This window comes from Haliaeetus albicilla, chromosome 21 (assembly GCF_947461875.1).
Source record: "Haliaeetus albicilla chromosome 21, bHalAlb1.1, whole genome shotgun sequence".
Classification (NCBI taxonomy): domain Eukaryota; kingdom Metazoa; phylum Chordata; class Aves; order Accipitriformes; family Accipitridae; genus Haliaeetus; species Haliaeetus albicilla.
Window position 1 is genome coordinate 15,086,759 of NC_091503.1, and position 19,662 is coordinate 15,106,420.

At 41.0% G+C, this 19,662-nt stretch overlaps 1 protein-coding gene across 2 annotated transcripts in view; it reads left to right on the plus strand.

Annotated features, from left to right (window-relative positions):
- Positions 1 to 12,490: 12,490 nt before the first annotated feature.
- Positions 12,491 to 19,662, plus strand: part of CDYL (chromodomain Y like) — a 104,980-nt gene continuing 97,808 nt past the window's right edge. For both annotated transcript variants that reach the window (XM_069809013.1, XM_069809014.1), the window contains exon 1: positions 12,491 to 13,052. In XM_069809013.1, coding sequence (XP_069665114.1) covers positions 13,029 to 13,052 — 24 coding nt within the window. In that variant the 5' untranslated portion in view covers positions 12,491 to 13,028. The remainder of the gene's footprint in view (positions 13,053 to 19,662) is intronic.

Consider the following 19,662-nt stretch of genomic DNA (forward strand, 5'->3'; position numbering starts at 1 on the left):
ATGTCATGCCCACCTGCACTTGGAGATTATGTTTGAAGAGAAAAGAAAGATGAACAGAAAATCTCTAAAGAGCAAATTTGACATTATTCACACTTTGAAAACCAGAAATGCCAAGGCTATTTGGCATAAGTGTATATAGCAGCTTGATACTATGGACAGTGATGGGAATCTCTACTACATATTTCTCAAGTCACTTTATGTGTAGCAAAAGTACAAAAAAGCCAGTGTGAAAGGAGTCTTAATAACAAATGAGCTATACCAGGCTGGATTTGAAAGGGCTTTTAACAATGAATTCTGTGATTAGGTTTGTAAAAAGAACAACAGATATGTCCTCTAACCCAATTGCACTTACAAATTAAATTAAATTAAAATTTGCTTTCTGAGCAAAACCATGTAATGTGGTAGCAGTGTGGGCTTCCATGACATTGTTAATGAATCCTGAAGTGTAACTCAGTTGCTCTAGAATTTAATGGACTATGTTCCTGAGGTCAGAACAACTATCACCTCCTATTTAAGATGCCACAGTCTAAAGTGAATAAGAAGAAAGTATCTGGAACTTTTATGCCTCAAATCACAGTTGGAAAAGATTAATTTTTGTATTATTATTATTGTTGTTGTTGTTGTTGTTGTTGTTATTTCTCCTTGGATTGAAAAGATAAAGTTAATTTCATGCAATTTAAAGGAGACTAACAGCCAGCTGCAAAAGCCAGGAAACAAAAATGGAGACTTAAGGAACCAATGAGGTCCTCAAAACTGAGAAGTGCCTGAAAACTCTATTCATGATGAAATCTGACTGGAACTGTTCATCTCCAAATGGAAGTCAAAGCTGACCAAGTCTTTTTTATATCTCTAATTTCTACTGTCACTAACAGAAAAACTGTAGGGATCCATTCACTTGATCCTGTTGCATGCAGGAGAAAAGAGATGAGAACAAATTTGAACAAAGCCAACATGAATCTAGATTACAGGATTTGTTTCATAAATGGCGGGAACTCAGGATTAGTACCAAAGAACACAAGGTTATAAAAAAAAAGAAAAAATAAACAGCCCAGGAAATGACAAGAATTATCATTAAGCACAGTTGCTCATCTTTCAGATTTTGCATGTTAGTTGAATACTCAGAAGTAAATTATGTTCTTGCTTGATTACCAATTGTCAGTAATCCAAAAATGTAAAGTTCTTACCAACCTTTACCTTAGTGGACACTTAACAGCCAGAACTTGAAATTCCCCAAAGGAATAAAATTGTTTTCCCTCTTTTCAGGCATAGGTTTGTTTTCTGAAATAATACTTATGTGGGGACTTTTTATTTTTGTTTTTAATTCCCCTAAAAACATTTATAATTCCCTAACAAGATTTAAATAGAAATTGCATTTCTTCAGCAAGCCTGAATCAGCAGGGCATTAGTTTACATGTTGAAGACTATATAGAGTGGAGGGGAAAATCTGTGTATGTGCATAGGTGTCTTGCTTTAAGGTTTATGTTCTGTTGAAAACAAAAATTATTTTCTTTATATCCTAAAATTCGAAACAAATTCTTACCTTGGGCAGGTCTTCAAAACCCAAGGATCCTAACAGCTATGCAAACACTGTTTTAAATATTTTTCAGTATGTCAGGAATAGCATAGAGGAGGGTTATTAATGTTCACCTTCATAAATTCCCTCCATCTCCTGAGATTACAAATTAGCTGACAGGTTTGAAAATTCTCCTCAACCAGTTGGACAGAAAATAAACATATTTACCTTGTTCACTGCTACATTTTCATCATCAGGAATGTAATTGTGTTTCATGTTACTGATAAAGTACTCATGATGAAAGCTAGCAAAGAAAGATTTCTATGGAACAGAATAAATAAGAAGGTGGAAAGTGGACTTTAAAAAAATATATATTTATCTTCAATAACTATTGTGTTGTTTCATCTCTGTTGAGGACATGTTTACAGCCATTGTCCTCTTCAACTTTTTATAAGTAAACTAGTATTGTATTTCCTTCTATGACATTTCCATGATAACACCAAACACATATTTTAACTGACCTTAGAATATCAGATAAATGTGAAAGTATTGTAACCAGTTCTCTTTCATTCATGTGCCTCTGTTTATTTTATTTTTGCCAGATATTGTTTTCTTCTTACACAATGTAATAGGAATGTGACTGTGACAAATGCGGGTGTGCCTTTGAATAATTTTTCATGCTGTATTTAGATCTGTCCTTAATATGAAGTTTCTGTACTATACGTAAGGCACTGGACATGTGACTTTCAGGTCTTGAAGTGCATCTTCACTTGCAGCCAGGTGACAGACACATACATCTGAACACCTGGGTTAACCTCCTGTGGATGAGAGTGTTCCCACAATGGAGTAGTACTTTCATTACTATCCCCACTGGTTTTTAAACTCAGTCCTGTAAGTCAGGTTATTTGAGCTGAGATACTCTTTCAGAGTTGATGGTGTCAGTTCTTAGAGGTTGCCTGTCCTTGGGGGTGGGGAGAGAATTGTGAGAAGCCATTTGATGACTATCAGCATGACTATGTTATTCCTGCATATCCCTATGAAGTGGATTGGTTCCAGCTGGACCTTAACCAAAATTGAATTAAATATGTGCTTAGGCTCTTTGGTGTTTCTAAAATCCCCTTTTCTCTCATGCTTTATTCCAACTGCTAAATAAAGATGCCTTCTTTTAAGGGACTGTTTGTCAATATCAAAAGAAAAACAGGTGCTTGAAAACAGTCAGGTCTGCAGGATGATAGGCATTAGTATATACAAGATAGTGCTTGCCTCCTGACTGAAAATAAAAGAAAAGCAAGATTGCACACAAACACAAGCCCAGGATCAGACAAGTCAGAGACGAGCCACAGGTGAAGTCACTCCTGTAACATTGAAAATGACACGTTAGGATTCTGGTAAAAGCTGATACTGTCTCCTCTGCCTACTCTTACATTTACAACTCTCTGAAAAAAACCCCAAACCTTTTGAGTTTATTACCCCTTGAATACATATATATTCTCTGCCCAAGAATGAATACTTCTCTTTAGCAAAATTGTGTCTGCTGACTCTTAGGAGTTGCTTTATAAAGCTTTGACCCTTGGAAGTCGATGAGTTTTATTACCTGACTAATCACCTAATGGAGTGTGTCCATAAAGCACAAAAATCTGTTTTGTCTTATTATGTGCAACTTACTGAAGATTTTCTTTGGTATGTTTCAAGTATACTCAAGAACAACTAATGTAAGGAATAGGATCTGAAGTAGGCCCTGAGCCCTCGGCTTCTCATGTTTCAGGTAGAAGCAGGGAAGTTTCTTCTGTGACGCCATCTCCAGTTTCCTTGACATATTCCACATGACAGATTCTCTGAATAGAACCAGGAAGGTGAACAGTCACTGTTCTCCACTCTGGACTTAGATACTTTTAACAGGAATATAACTGATTTGTGATATATTTTTGAATGGCTGACAGGAGTTTTTTCCTTGCCATTCTGCAGAGCTTTGAGTAAAAAGTCTATTCCCTTGGGAAGTGCCAGTGTTCTAGCCTTTGTAGGTGTAGAAAATCCTTTATTGCACTTTAAAACCGCTTCCATATACACAAACAATTTTAAGTAGTTCTGAGATCTTTTGCAGATACTACTCTTAAGTCTTCATCTTGCCTGAACCTTGAACTAATGCAGTCAAGTTAATTAGAGCAGCCTTTATAGGTTCAAAAGATACAGACAACAATTGCAATACTGTTTTTTCAAATTTTCAAAAACATTCTTCAAATTGTTCCTCTCTGGTATATGTATTATATTGAAAAAATGTAACACTATGATGTGATATATAGAGATGTTATCTTCTGCACTTATTTGGGATGACCTGTATGACTAATTCATAACTATGCTATTTGTGAGTAATGGAATCATCCCATATTTATTTTCAAAAATCTTTATACCATGCAGTGTATATGCATGCCTGTGCTGATCTGAGATTGTATCTTTGGGGAGTGCATTACATGCTATGTTACACTGTTTTTATTATAGCCAATAGAGACAGTAATGCCTACAGTTAACGTTGCTTGACACTTTCTAGTGAAAGACAGTTTTACATTGTTATCTTTGCTGAGTTTAAACCATCTGGATTACAACTTCTCAATATATGCTTCCTGATGAATTCTTTAAAAGAATATTTCACCTGAAAAGATTCAGTTTGTGGTTGTTTTTTTTTCCCCAGAACAACATTCAGGAAAAAATATGTTCTTCTCTGAATAGCTTTCGTAGTTTCTCATGATTCGGACGTGCCAACAACACATCTTGACAGCTGCTTGACTACTTGAGGAAGTACTCACTGGAGTGTCCTCATATTTCCTTTGCTTTCTTTTTTCCTTTCTGTTGCATAGTAACCTAAGGGTAAGAAAGATTACAAAAGGTAGATGTAGGGAAATTTTAACAGTAAGAGTTCCTTCCAAAGTACAGCAGTGATCATTTTTGGAATTTCAATGAGCCAAGCTGATGTAAATACACCAACATGGTTGGCATTTAGTTGGTTCTTCAGTTTGATTACACATGACTTTAGACCATTTTGTTTTATTAACTTTTGTTGTTGTTTTTAAGAATAATGAATACTATGCTGCAATGTAAAGTTATTAATGCCAAAATAAAGATACTTTATTATTATGTTATTATTATATTATTATGTTATAAGTATTATTATGTTAATACTTGACCTTCTAGAGGAAAAGTCATTCCCTGTTGTATTGCTGTAGAAAGACTGGTAGAAACATATCCATGCCCTGCTAAAATACAATCTCCTTGTGCGAGGACAATGAACGCAGTTCAAGACAACATAGAGGCTTGATGGCAAAACCTAGTAAAGTGTTTACTAGTGAATTACCCGTGTCTATTGACAGCAAAACTTGAATAATGATACCAAAAGATCACCAGCTAGCAGCTGCTAAAACTTAACAGAGCAAATCCAGTAGAATTCAGCCTATCCTAATACAGGCAAACTTCTGGAACAAGGCCTTTTGTTCCAGTGCTGCCAGTCTAAACAACAAGGCTATTGACTGCATGTGCCAGCCTTTGTTCATGGGGGCTACCTGAAAAGATGAAAATTGCATGAATCTGCAATTTCAGATCCATTAATTCTCAGCTGCAAAACCTCCATCTGCAAACCAACCCAAGAGGAGTGGTCATATTGACTTAAGCTTCTATGTTAAAGGATCACACTGTCATGGTCTATCCCTAGGAAATACATTTATTTCCAATGCCAGTGCTGAAAAAGTCTGAAGAAGCCATAGCATAGTTTTGATCTTTCATATCACCACAATTATTGCAAAAGGTCATTAATTCATCTATGGACCACCAGTCAAATCAGTAAGCCCTACAGACCATTTCAGAGAAAGATAAGGAAACAAAATGAAAGGCATTCAGACCACTTCCTCTTCCACTTTGTCACACTTTTACTAAGCTATATACTGACATGGACATGCTACACCAAAAAGGAACTGTTCACGAACTACTTCCAAGAAAAGACATTAATTTTCTCACTAAAGTTTCCTTACATTTTGCACCCGTTCCTTTACAGAAGGTAACATTATTTTTGGTTGGACTATATTGAATCCACAGTCGAATCTGCAGACTAATGACAAATCAAGCAGACATTTTACTTTCCCTTCCCTTTGCTGAAAGGCAGTTTGTAGTTTTGTGAAAAGTTTTTCAAGCACCAAGCCTAACTGATTAGCATAATATTCTTATATATGAGTAAAACTTTTGGTAGGAGGTACTGGTAGAACTAGACTACACTGCAGTGGACTGGATAAACCTACTTGATGTTGACTACAGAAAGTCTAAATTTAATCCACTATATAGAAAACCTTCCTCTGGACAGCCAAGGGAAATCAAGTACTGGAGCCCACACAGCTACATCTATATTCCCAGTACTGAGGGGAAGCTGCAGGGCCTGCTGAATTCCAAGAGGCAGGCACAGAACCAGGTGACCAGACCTAAGCAGATGAGCCCATGGATGTTTGCTTCTTCATCATCTTCCTCAGAAGATATGTTGCAGTCCTATGAACTGGAGGAAAGAAAGGATCACAACCTGTAAAATTCTGCCAGCAACCCTGGTTGAGTCCTCACAACAGTATTTGATATTCTGACATCACCATGTTAAAGTAAAATTACTCTTTCAGTCACAGAAAAATAGCGGGTTGACTCTTGAAACTGAAAGAAAAAACATAGATCTTTGACCCATTTCTGATCTGTAAAAACTCAACTGTTAGATCAAAGTTTATATTCTTTATTCATAATAATGCATTTCTATTGCTCTAGAAGATAGCTCCCCACTGCATTTTTCAGTTTTCCTTTTTTCAGTTATTTAAGAAGAAAGGATAGTTAAGCTTTTCATTTTTCTCATCTGAATGGAAAAAAAAAAAGATGGTTTTTAGTCTTTCTACAGTTATCAGAAGGAATACCCTGTTCTTTCTTAATATTTACAAATGTCCTTATCACAGAAAACAGCTAACAGTTTACCACTCAGACTAACATTCTCTTTACTTGACAACACTGGATATAGGGTTTTGAAAAGGCTTGATATGTCATGTTGAAAAAAAAAAGATGTTGGAGATTTTTAAACTCTGAAGAAGTCAACCTGTAGATACCATACTCATAACCAGAAAAAGAAAAGTTATGAACAAATATCCTGCATGAGCTATACTGGGATATCTACTTCATTAAAAATCTGTAGGGTGCTCTGTATTCTCTATAAAAACACAGAATTTCAGCTGTCTCTATTCTCCACATTCTTACTCACCCTAAAACTGTATTTAGTCATGAGAAGGTAAATTAGGGATTCCAGAGAAAAGCGAAGAATGGCTATCTTTCAGACATCATACCTACATTTACATCAGTTCTCAACCTACTGCTTTCTTAGTTTATGATACCTCCTTTCAAAAATTGAAGAGGAGATTCCCTAATTTAATTTTCAGGTAATGCACTCTTTGTAATGATCATTACATTGACTATGAGAATGAGCAAACTGTTATGGCTGATCAGCCATTTAAAGTGTTCTGTAAGGATAAACTTATCCTTCAGCTTCATGCCATGCTCCCATCCCAACACAACTAGTAAGCTAGGATTTTGTTTTCTTAGTTGTTTTATAAACCAGTTCTCATCCTCACCAAGGCAAGGGAATCTACATTCCAGTAGTAAGACAGCACTACTTTGAAAAGAGCCAAGGAGTTCAAGGAAATAGCTAAAACTTTTTGTCTCTGATGTGGATGTAAACATCTAAACTCTGCTGGTGACCCATAGGGTGAGCTGAAAGGGTGAGCAATGTGATTGCACAAGATTATTTTTATTTTAGATTTCCAGTTTGGGGCTTTGAAACATAAACTTTTTTAAAGTTAGGTAGTACTTGTACACCTTCACTGTCTATGTGTGTTCTCCAATCAGCTATTCTCATTGCTTCTTGCATGGAGTTTTTGCCTCATTCAAGGCACAGAGCATCTTCCAGGAATAAATCAGGGATGTGTAGCAGACAGATTTACCAGGGATGTAAAGAGACATTAATCTCATCTCTGTTACCATTGACTGCAAGGCTCCCATAGTCAGGGCTGTCTATGTCTGGTTTTGTATACTGATGGAAGCTGTCATATTTAAGATTCTTCCATGTGTTGCAGAACCAGAAAGGTGGGTGGTGAAAGAGGCAGGAGAGTGCAGGAAGAGAAAAGCAGGTCCTATAGGTAAAACATGCATTTTGTCCCATGAGATTATAATTTAGTCCTACTTCTGTCACAGAGCTTCCATTTGATACTAAGCAAGTAATTTAAAACATAGTAATCATGGATGGTTTCTGTATATATCTTTGGAAACTCAATTCAAGATGTTGGATACCCAGCTGGAGTTACAGAAACATCTAGTATTTACACCTGTAACAAATATCAATAAGAATGCTACTTTTAAAATAAAAGGTACTATATTCTCTTAGGTACTTAAATCTAGGCCTCTTTAACTGAACGGCAGAAATCAATGGACATCTCTGACAATATTTAATTTCATGTCTCTGTTCTACATGGCTAGAGGATGGTTAACAATACAAATTCATTAAATGGGCAGATTCTGAAGAAAAATTAATGGTTGTTAAAAAAAATTATTACATTGAGTCTATCATTGAAGTCCACAAGGAAACAGTGGAGTATCTGCTAGCATTCTTTGAAAGCAAGAATTTGGGGAAAGAAACTATGTCTTTATCAATAAAGAGCTAGATATCATGATGGCAGTCCACAAAAATTACCAAGAATCTATTACTATAAGCATAATGACCATTCTTTCTTCAGTTATTTAAATCTGATTATGTTACTGTCTTAATCTAATCTAGAAGACAATGTTTTGCAGATCAACAAAAGTAATATCTTAGTAGTTTAGAGAATTAGGAGCCTCCCTCTTCTAGACTTTCATGTAAAGGGTCTTGTTTAACAGTTGTTCCTTCAAGTGATCCCATTTTCCTCATCATGTCACAGAACTAAACCCTTCTTTCTGCCTGAAATGACCTCTGTTTAAACTGCCCCCACTACAAAATGTGGAACATAGTTCTCAGCTCTGTGTTGGAAGTATAGATACAGATTGCAAGAAATGCTTTTTTCTAGCATTTTTGTTTCTTCATTTTAACTGAGACGGAGATGAGGAAGAGGTGAGGAAAGGAAGAGGGACAGAAATTACAGAGAATATCAGAGTGCAAGGATGAGCTACATCCTAGGTGTTAGGATGAGGACAAATAGGATCAAAATAGGAAAGAAAAAAATATTAGGTGCAAAGGGATATTATGTATTTCCTATCTAATCTGTCAACACAGTTTGGCCAGTATGGAGTTTTAAATTATCCAGTTGTCTTAGATCAAGAAAGCCTGGATCATAGAAACATGAGTAGGATTAATCTCACCTTTCTTTAGGCAGTCGCAGAATAGGTGCCATACTTTAAATGAGTAAAATTTCAGTCAACAAAATAAATCAAATTTAGACTTCAATTCATCTGTCCGGACATAGGCATCTAGTTTCGGATGAGAAGCATGCCGTGAATTCCACTGACTATGCTGACTAGCTTTTCATTGACTGAAAAAGCAGCATATGGTGATTTGATCAGATATTAATGCCTACAGCGTAGACCATCAAATTTAGCCATATCAATCCCACCTTTTGAAATCCTTTAGCTCATCACTGACTGTATCTCAACTATTAAATGCTTTGTTTCCAAGAGCTAGTCCCAAATACTAAAAGGCAGATAATCACCTTAATATAACCGTTCACAAGTTACTGGTAGTCACTTTATTATCAAGAGTTGTGATCTCGTGGATAAATATCTGCATATCACATGTGGCTGCGATCCCTTGGTTAGAGCAAATGCTGGAGATGTGGCCCCATTCCCACCTGATACAGATCTCTATGATATTTTCAGTACTGTAAACTTTCAGCCATATTGTGGCCTACCACCATAAGTATTTCAAATTCAGCTATTCCACCATCTATGAAGATCTTTATAGACCTTACAATGGCACACAGTGAGGTCAAAATAGAGTTGACCTTTCAAATGAACTTGATTCTGTGATCTGTACCTTGCCCATAAATTAGAACATTCTTCATTCAGCTGAACAGAAGAACGACTGTCTTCCTGACTTTACCAGGACTGCCTTTATAGGCAGCCGTCCACTTCAGACTGGAAGCACTGTATGCCTATGGTAAAACTTCCTGCCTGGCTGACATTTCTGATTGTTTCCAAAGCTGGATTAACCGAGGCTGTTTCAAGCACCTCTAAAAACATTTGCTGCCACTGTCAGAACTCAAACTGGCCTGGCTTTCTGCTCTTCCTAGACTGCTCCATTACTGTATTCCATACATCTTCATTACTACAAACATTTATATGCAATGTTAGCAAAGCCATTCAGGAAGCTGGCAGGAAGACTGGTTTCAACAACCAACATATTGTTAAAAATTGACACGTCCTGCCTCAGTGAGGAAAGTGTGAAACACCTTAATAAATAAGAAGGAAATGGTTATCTGGACAATTCACCACACAACCTTTGGACAAGTTGATTTTTTCTGGAGAAAGCAAGATGAGAGCAAGCTATCATGGAACTCAGTGTAGCAAAATCCAACTCCAAAACCTGGGCACCAGTCACAAAACCTGGAACCTTTCAGATGCTTGAACCATAGCACTATTGCATGGTATTTTTGAATAGTATGGTTGATTCCCCTGAAAAGTCTTATAAAACAACAAGGACAAAAGGTTAGAGTAGAAGGCAAAGAAGCATTAAGGGCAATGCAAGCAATGAATATGTGTAAAGGAAGACCTTTTTTCACTGAAGATAAAATGTGGAGTGTGGTTGAAACATTAACAGTTAGTAGTAACTCTGAGCTTTTGTTGTTTCCTTGAGGTACTAAAAATAGAGCAGTACTGATGAACTGTGTTTCTTTTTAGTCATCCACAAGATCAAAACACCCAAGACCTGGTTTGCTGCAAGGGGAAGACCCTTAGTACAAATTAAGATGTTCTATTCCTATGCCTTGCAAGCAAAGTAACAGCTGCAGCAACCACTGCCACCATCTCTTTGCTAAAACATGAGTATCAATTACTTTAAAAGATTGTCCTTCAAAGGGTGGCTACAACAATGATGGTATGCTGAGTACAGCTCAAAAAGGATTCGGACCACATCTTGGGAACTGTGATTAAATGCTCACCTCCAGAAGGCAGTCGCAGCGTTCCTACATCTTAACTGTCTCCATTTCATACATAGGCCTATCCTTCTGTCAGTGATCCTGTTACTGTCACTGAACAACCCCCTTTCTCAATGCTTAGATTGAGCCTAGCTCTTGTAGATCTCAAGAAGTGGTTTAAATACGGATCAGTTCTAACCTTTTCATAGACTTGTTAGGAAATTAGGAAACTATGAAAAGTATGAAAGTTGTTAGATGTTTTATCTGCACAAGTGATGTCCATCTAGCAGTCCAATACCAGAATTTCAGTTATCCAGAGGAAGGACGTTGACCTGGGAGACATGATGTATTTGTCACAAAGAACGGGCAGGTTAACCAAGTCTGAGAAAGGAATCTCCAGCTCCTTCTACATAAATCATCCAAAGCCCACAAACGGATTAATGTTTTCCAAATGGGTACCTGCTGGATAATGGTCCAAAACTTGTTTCTCAAAGCAGAACGTTGAGGAGTTTCTTGGCTTTCCAGAAACATTTTTGAAAGACTTTGGCAAGAAAATAAAAATAAGAAGTGACTTGATCAAAAATTAGTTGAGTCAACGGGTTGATTGATTACACAAGTATGACGAACTCTGCTTTAACTTGTGCTGTTCTGTGGCAGAGTATGGCTTCCCGGTGTGGTGTGGAATAAGATGCTCACCGGAACAAATGCCTGGGTATGATAGAATGCACGGTAAGGCACTCCTGTCCTGACGCTGGTTTTGTCCCACCCTTCAGCCCTTTTGAGATCAGAAACGTCGTCTGGCAGAATTCGCTCTTGCAGGAGCAACTCATCGCACCTACCTTTGCACAACGATGCCTTCAACGCATCAAGTTAATGGTACGTGCCACCTTATTTGCACAATTCCCCGTGAAGCACCCCCAGATGACATATGAGGTGACAAGAACAAGTTGCGTGGTGCAACTAGTACTGGACCGATGTCAACAAGTCAGCTACCCTCCGTTGACCCATCACGCCAGGGAGGCTTCGGTGGGGCCTTCCCGACGTTGCAAACACGGTCAGTTGGGAGATGGAAGCTGCGCACGTGCCGCCGGCACCGATCCTCGTAGGGCTGCCTTGCTCCCGCGTGGATTTGCCCACGTCCTTCACCCTCGCACGTCAAAGGCGTTCAACCAAGTAAGTTCGGACAAATGACGTTGAACGTAAGTTCGGTTACGACGTTGCTGACGCGCGCGGAGGTGGTGGAGAAGGGCAAGGGGGCCGGGGGCCGGCCGGCGCCCCTGGGGGAGTGGGGGCCGGAGGGCCGTGGGGTGCGGACCCGGCGTGGCGGGGGAGAGGGACGAGCGCGGGGGCTGCGGGGCCAGGACCGCGGGGGGACGGGGACACGGGACGGGACTCAGGGAAGCGACGAGGGCTCCGCACGTGCGGGGGCCCCGTGTGTCCCGTCTCCGTCCGTCCGTCCGTCCCGTCCCGCCTCTCCAAACTCGGCCGTCCCGCCGCCCCCCGCTCCCCCACGGGCGCGGCCCCCCCCGCCCCCCCCACCCCCCCCCCGCGCCCGGGCGCGCGCCCCGCCGCCCCCCGCGCGCCGCCGGGCTCAGCTGAGCAGACAATGGGAGATCAAAGCGGGGGGGGGGGGAGGAGGAGGAGGAGGAGGAGGAGGAGGAGGAGGAGGATGGTGCCGGGGGCGGCTGGAGCCGAGGCGGAGTGGTTGCGTGTGGCGCTCTCTCTGCGCTCGATTAGTGTTCCTGGGGAGGGAGCGAGCGAGCGAGCCGGGGACGGAGGGGTGGGGGTGCGGGGCGCCGCCGCCGCCGTGCGCGAGTGCGTGTGTACGAGTGAGTGAGTGTGTGTGTGTGCGTGCGTGCGCGGGTGTGTGCGCGCGAGTGAGTGAGTGTGTGCGTGCGTGCGTGCGTGCCGGCCTGCCGGGGTGTGCGAGAGGCAGCGCGAGGGCGAGGGAGCGAGCGCGAGCGGGGAGCGAGCGAGTTGCGCAGCTGCCGTGCGCGCAGCCCCGCCGCCGCCGCCGCCGCCGCCGCCGCCACCAGCAGCAGCAGCAGGAGCAGCAGCAGCAGCAGCAGCAGCACCTCACTGGCATTTAGCGAGCGGAGCTGCTAGTTGCGCTGGAGAGAGACGCGCAGGGAGGAGGAAGAAGAAGAAGAAGAAGAGGAGCAGGAGGAGGAGGAGGAGAAGGAGGAGGGGAAGAGGAGGAGGAGGGAGAGGGAGGAGGAGAAGGAAAAGAAGAAGAAGAAGAAGAAGAGGAGGAGGAGGAGGCGGAGGCGGCGGCAGAAGAGGAGGCCACACGGACACCAACTGAAACAAAGTATTTCCAAACCAGCACCCAACTCCACCTTGTGAGGCTCCCCAGCATGGCTTCCGAGGAACTCTACGAGGTAACAGCCCCCGAGCGCCGGCCCTGCCCCCGGCCCCGCCGGCCACCCCACCCCACCCCACCCGCCTTTTTGTTGCTCTCGGGAGAGCCGGCGGTCTTGTCACCCACACTTGCCGCGGCTGCCCCTTCCCGCTGGGCCCAGCGCCTGCGTGTGTGTCCGTGTCCCCCCCCGCCCAGCCTGGCCCCCCGCCCCCCCTTCCCTCCCCAGTTTTGCTGGAGGAGGACGGAAATGTGACTGAAAGGAGGAGACGGCAAAGTGTTACCCGTGGCCTGCGCTCCCCCCCCCCCCCCCGCCCCACGTTCACACAACACTTTGACTCCAGAAGGAGAAGGGGGGGAGGGGGGGGCTGGATGGTGGGGAGCAGCGCTGACAGCCGCGACTTGCTCCGGGAGTGAGCACGCCGAAGTGCGAGCCCGGCGGTGTGCAAAAATGTGTGCAAAGCCGAGTTATTGCATGTGTCCGGAGCGGGGGGGGGGAGGGCAGAGGGGCTTTCCTCCTGGATTTGTGTCTGTACCAAAGTCTTGTGCTACCATCCTGTGCCTCGGCCATGCAGCAAGCCGCGGTGATGCAAAATATTAAAATTTAAACTCCTCGGCTCTTCGTGCTCTAACGATACGGTTAAGGTTGCGAGGGAAGCCAAAAAGATTCAAAGTTAAGGCTCTGACACGCCATCCTTCACTCCTTGCTCGGGAGGTGGTCAAAGGGTGTGCTGACGGGAGAGGAAGGTTTTGGGGTGAAGAAGGGACTGAGGTGACAGCCTAACTTTGGATTTCCTGTCTTATGTGTGGCAATTTCACATCCTTGCCCTTAATTGAAAAGCATTATGGTTCTCTTGGATTTAACTTCCTTGTTTTTATTTTTACAAGAAGTCATCCCTGGGAGTGAAAAGCCGTTGTTGTTTTGGAGCCATTCTTGTCTTTTGGGTAAAGAAGTGGCCACCCAAAACCAAAAATGCTTTTATCTCATAGTTAATATGCATCCAGGCAGTGTTCTATAAAAAAATATTTATATCCAGAGGCTGGAAGGCTAAGGTCAAAGGGAGACAGGCAGCCTTCAGGACACTTGGCAGAAGAAGATGTCTTACTGTACTGTTGGTGCACATTTATCTCCCGTTAATGGAGTTACATCTGTGCTGCCATAGGTGAACAGACCTGTAGATGGTGGTGAAGGGTGCCCTGGGTGGGCTTATATTTTTAAGCAAGTTGACTGCAGAGCAGAGGTGCTGAACTGAGAGACTAGAAGATTGAAGGCCTGTATTCCCAAGACAGAAAAGTCATGGTTAATTGCTTTGGCAAGTTTCCCCATCCTCATAATGTGGCTTAAGCCAATCTTGAAGGGATCATCCCTGGAAGCAGGAGAGAAATTTAGGGACCGCTCTGTGTGTGAAAGGATTGCCAAAAACTTGCTTTGACTTCGGAAAAAGTTCTCTCGGGTTTGTGGAGTTGGGCCCATAGACAGTGTTGTGGCCAATACTTGCTCTTTGTATGTCGCTGTATTTGGTCAAAGAGGGACAATGGGATATCAGTTTCGATAGGCATAAAAGATGACCAGAAAAATTCTATTTGCTGGACATTGGACGGAGGTTAGGAGTGACCACTGCTCATTACACTTCTTGGTTGTCTTAAGTTGTGTTCGAAACGTTGAGTTGTGCGAAAGGCTCAGTAGTCTGTTGAGTGTGGCCATCCTCACTGGGCAGGCAGCATGTGAAGTCCATCGGGCAAAATCATCTTTCGCAAAACGCCTAAAGTGATAAAACTACTTTTTTTATTTTAAAAATCAGACACATTCTTCAATTGTGTAAGTGCAAAGTTTATCTGAGATGCCGAAATTGTTAATTCTTTTGGACTCGGATGTGGTCAAGCTGTCTCTTTTGCAATTATTTTTTTTTTCCTAAATTGCTGTTTGTTTTAGACAAGTTTTGTCTTGTAATGAAATTTATAGCCATGCCTGAAAAATCATAAAATAATAAATAATTTAAATATAGTGAACACTCATTTGGGAAGTACATAACTGCAAGTTGACCTGAAATGTTGAATATTAGGTAATTTAAAACCTTCTGTGAACTGCCCGTGTTATTGACTGGAAGTTTACTTCTGTTTCATGGATATTTTCTTTGTAATTCATGCTGTACAATATTCTTTGAATCTGGTGATTGAAATCCAGTGCCATTTGTTATACCTCCATTTTTCCTTCTGAATCTTGATCTTGTGTCTTGTTCAAAAAAAAGTGTATAATCTATTTGCAATTGTTAGACTAAGTATGAATGCCAACTACTCCTGCTGATATGTGTCATGGTACTTCCAAAATACAAATGAAAAATCCTCTTATAAACAATAAAAATGAAGGTAAGTTCCCTTTTTTTTGTTTGTTTTTTTCCCTTATGAAAAAAATATCTTCATGGATTCACTTGTTTGTGGGATGACTTTTATTTTTACTCTGGATATCATCTCTGGAGAGAGGGAGCCAAACTGTAGGCCAGTGATTTGGAATTCAAAGATAGAAACCTTGAAAGACACTAATGGTCTGAAAGGATGACTTTGTTGGGCTGGCTGTATATCCTGTATGTCATTTGTTCCCGAGCATTTTCGATGTTGTGGTAATGATTGCCTGCTTTTTTTGAGGGGGGGAAGATCTGAAGAAAATATGAAACTTCTATTGAAAAGCATTAAAGAGACTCTTTTTTTCTAGATGGAAAGTGAAACAAGTAGTAATGTTGCCAGCCTCTATGGGTGAGGCGAATAACATAGTTTTTCTCTTTGTAAGTTTGATTCTTCAAGTGACAACATGTTAGTGAGGTGGACAGACGTGGAGAAACCGGTGAACAAGACAGGTAAAGGAAAACATAAGAAAAGGTGCCATCAGGGTTTTTTTTCCCCCAAATTTGTTTCAATAGGCGTTGACATTTTATGGCATCTTTCTTTGCGGGTGCCTGCTGCCGTCTGCATTACTGTGGCTTTTGGAAAGCCCTTTGTACAGCTGCTTGGGCAAATAGTAGGGCTACTTTCTTTTACACTGTGACAAGTTTGCTTTGCTTTATTGACCGATTCCCACCCATTGAAAGATTGTTGCTTATTCTCATCATCTTCACTGGAGTAATTAGAAGTAGGGTACCCATTTCATTTAGAAGGTTCATTTGGAAGCAAACTATGTTTGCTCGCTCTGCAGTCATATCACTCAACCTCCTCTGGCAGACCCTTGCAGTGATGTCTGGGATTGAAGTCATCCCGAATTGTGGTTGGCATGACAAATTTGTTTGATGGAATGTGGGAGTGATCCCACCAAAGTACTCCTCAGGACAAGTGTGCGTTAGCCAGCAGGTCAGAAGTACCAAATGGTGGTTGGTAGACAAATACTAAAGCTGTGCTGAGTTTGGAAGAGTCTCTTTCTTGTAAAATTTAATAACTTTTTGTACCAAGTGCAGTGGAAACCTATTGAAGTTCTCTGCCTGTTGGAGATTGTATCTGATCAAATGACCAAGTGTTTCCATCTTCTGAGAATTACTGGTACAGCTGATGGTATACATGGCCCACTGGATCCATTTGCATAACTGTAGTTAGGCTTGGGCTGTGATTGCTACTCATATCAAAATATTTTTAGTGGGTTTTACCAAGAAGTAAGCAAAACAGTTTGTGTGAACTTTGCAAGTGCACCTATGCATTGGTGTCTTTTCCTCGCTCTGTATTTTATCTTGACATTGCTCATAAACCTGGTGGTTTAAGGTGACTTAATCGATTTCCATTAAAATATTACAGGGTAACATATTTAAAGTCCTGTAGTCCAAAATTATACATTTTTGTATGTTTTATAGAATGGAAAATGTCTTTTTTCTTTTTTTTTTAATTCTTCAAGTATCTTGCAAAATACATATGCATTTTTTCATCCCGATGTCTAGTATTCTCAAGGTGATACTTCAGTTCCAATGATGATTCAGTATTTTTGGTTTTATTTTTAGAACTAAAGCGTTTGACATTAAATTATACAGATACAGTGAAATTACAAACTGAAACTAATTACAGGAGCAACTGGCTGAAGTTCTATGGCCTTGCATTAGGCTATATGTCGTTTGATCACCTAATAAGTAAGACCCAAAGACACATACTCAATGAAAATCTAAACTTTGTGTACGCAGTAGTGGCCACAAGTCAAAAAAAGTGATCTTGTGGGCTGTTCAGCTACTGTGCTAGTTTTTTAAATGATAGAGTATAGAAAACTGAAGGAGAAATGCTGTCATTTAGTTGAAAATTTGATACTGCATGGGAATTACCCACTTAAACCCAAAGTTTGTCTCACAGCCCTAGTAACACTGCAGTGATCAGATCTTCATATTTTGTGTGCATTTACTGGAAAGTTTAAATGTTTATTTTTCTTAAGTTAACCGAAAGGGTGAATCAATTATCTACAGTATGCAGCTTGGAGTTTGTTGTAATTTCTTATGGCTATTTAATGAAAATTTGCTATTAACAACAAATTAGAATTGCCTGTTTGGGCAATAGTCGTTTTTTTCCCCATTGAAATGGGTTGTTTTTATTCAACCTGTCTTTCAGGAAGTCCAAAATATCTTGGGATCTATCTTCTGCTGCTTGTTTCTGATGTGCTGATTCCTAAGATTTTGGTTAATTATCAGTGACAATTGTTCATAAAGGGGGTCTTATAGTCATTGAGCTGTAATGCTTGAATCTTTCCGATTTTATTTTGACAAGTGGTGCCAATGTTATTGCTTGTTTCAGAAGAGGTAAAAGATTAAGGCTTGCTTGACTAATCCTAGTCAACTAAACAAGTCTAGGAATTTACATCAGATCTGTTTGCATTGCTTCCCCCCCTTAGAAACTGTACACTTAACTTAAAATAGAGTTGAGGATTAGCTGTTCACCCCCCTTTGGTGACTTTCACTTCTTTAAACCAGAGCGCGAATGCAAGAGCACTGCAGGAATGGAGCCACCGCATTTAGTGCAAGAAACTTGACATTTTTCCATGTCCCCTGCCACGCTGCTTTTCACCAGCTTGAGTTATCTCTCATCGCCTGTCCCAGAGCTCTAGACAGAAATGAGGAGGTCTGGTGCTCCATCTTCTGCTGCTGCCGCTGCCAGGGACATGCTGGAGCCCCCAGGGGCTCCTCCGCCATGCCCTGCCCTCTGTGGTGCTGCTGGCCTGGCAAGACTTTAGTGGCTGTTCCCAGTGTTCAAACACCCACAGCCAAAGGAATGAACTTCTGCCTGGGTCCTGTGTAGGATCACAAATGGTTCACAGATAAGGAGATGTTTTAGCCGTTTTTATGCACAAAACTCTTCCGAACAGGCATGTATATGTCATAGGTATATTAAGAAAATAGATGATATTGGGGTTTTTTTCTGTGTAACTTGCTTTGAATTGTCCATGTCCATCAGGGGAAAAAAAGAATGGGAGGGAGAAGAAGCAGGAGAGGAGGAGAGATGCCCCATCCACAAAGCATGTGAGGCTTTGGTAATTCTTACCTTCAGTCTCCGTCTTTCACAGCAGACTGCGATTTAATTTCTTGAGTTTTTTGGTCAATCAAAGATTGGCTGATGTGGTGCCAGTCATATTTAGAGTTACAGAATAATTACTTCCAACTTAGAAGGCTGTACTATCGCAGAATGTTGCTTCCACTATGCTGACATTCAGTACCTCTTGAATGAGGATAAATTATTGGACACAAAGGACTTAATGAGACATGCCACAGTCCCTTGTTCCTCAGGGAGGTCGGCATAGCTGGAACAGCGTCAGCGATGCCTTGTCCCTCTTTGACTTCTCAGTAGGTGCAGCTTCATTTCTTCCCAACTGCTGCAGCGTGTCTGTCCTGTGCCAAAGCAGTAGAAAAAACAAGTTACTAACAGTTATGGTTTCATCTCTCTCTGGTAAATGCTCCACACTTGCAAAGGCTGTATTTGATGCAGAACTTTGACAACCAGAATGACTTCTCATTGTGATAACTGGATGTGCAGATTGGTTGGATATAACTGATAGGCAGGCCTATAGTGCCACTCTTACTCTTTGGTAATAAACTCCAAATCTGTTGTTACTGGGCAATGTATTATTTTGGGGTATCTGTTGGAAGCATGAGCTCCACAGACTGTATTTGCAAGGTGAAAAGGGATGCACAAGTCTCTCCCTGTTAACTTCTATGCCTTTGAGGTTTTGGATGGCTGGATGGCATGGGATAACCTTATTTGTCAATAAATACATGGTTGTTGGTTTTCTCTTTATCTTTGAGTAAAACATTAATAATTTTCATATTAAATGTATTGTGTCCTTTCTCTGACAGCATATTGTTAGTCCAGAAAATATCTTAGAAATGAAAGTTCTGTATTTTTCATTATCAAATGTATTCTCCAAAGCTGTAGTATCTCTCTAAGAAAAGCTTTTATTTTTCTAATTTTTGATGGGCTTTTAATATTTGCACAGAAGAACGTTGTGTTCTTTGAAATAATTTCTTTGAACTTCTCTCCATATTACTTAGAGGAAAAGAAAATTGGCATGTTACCGGTTCAGTACACTATAAAGGCAAGAATATTTACTGTTTTCATAAACATCCTCAGAAGATTTACATGTGTCCCTTAATGGTGACCTGCTGTAGATCTTTTTCAAGGAATCT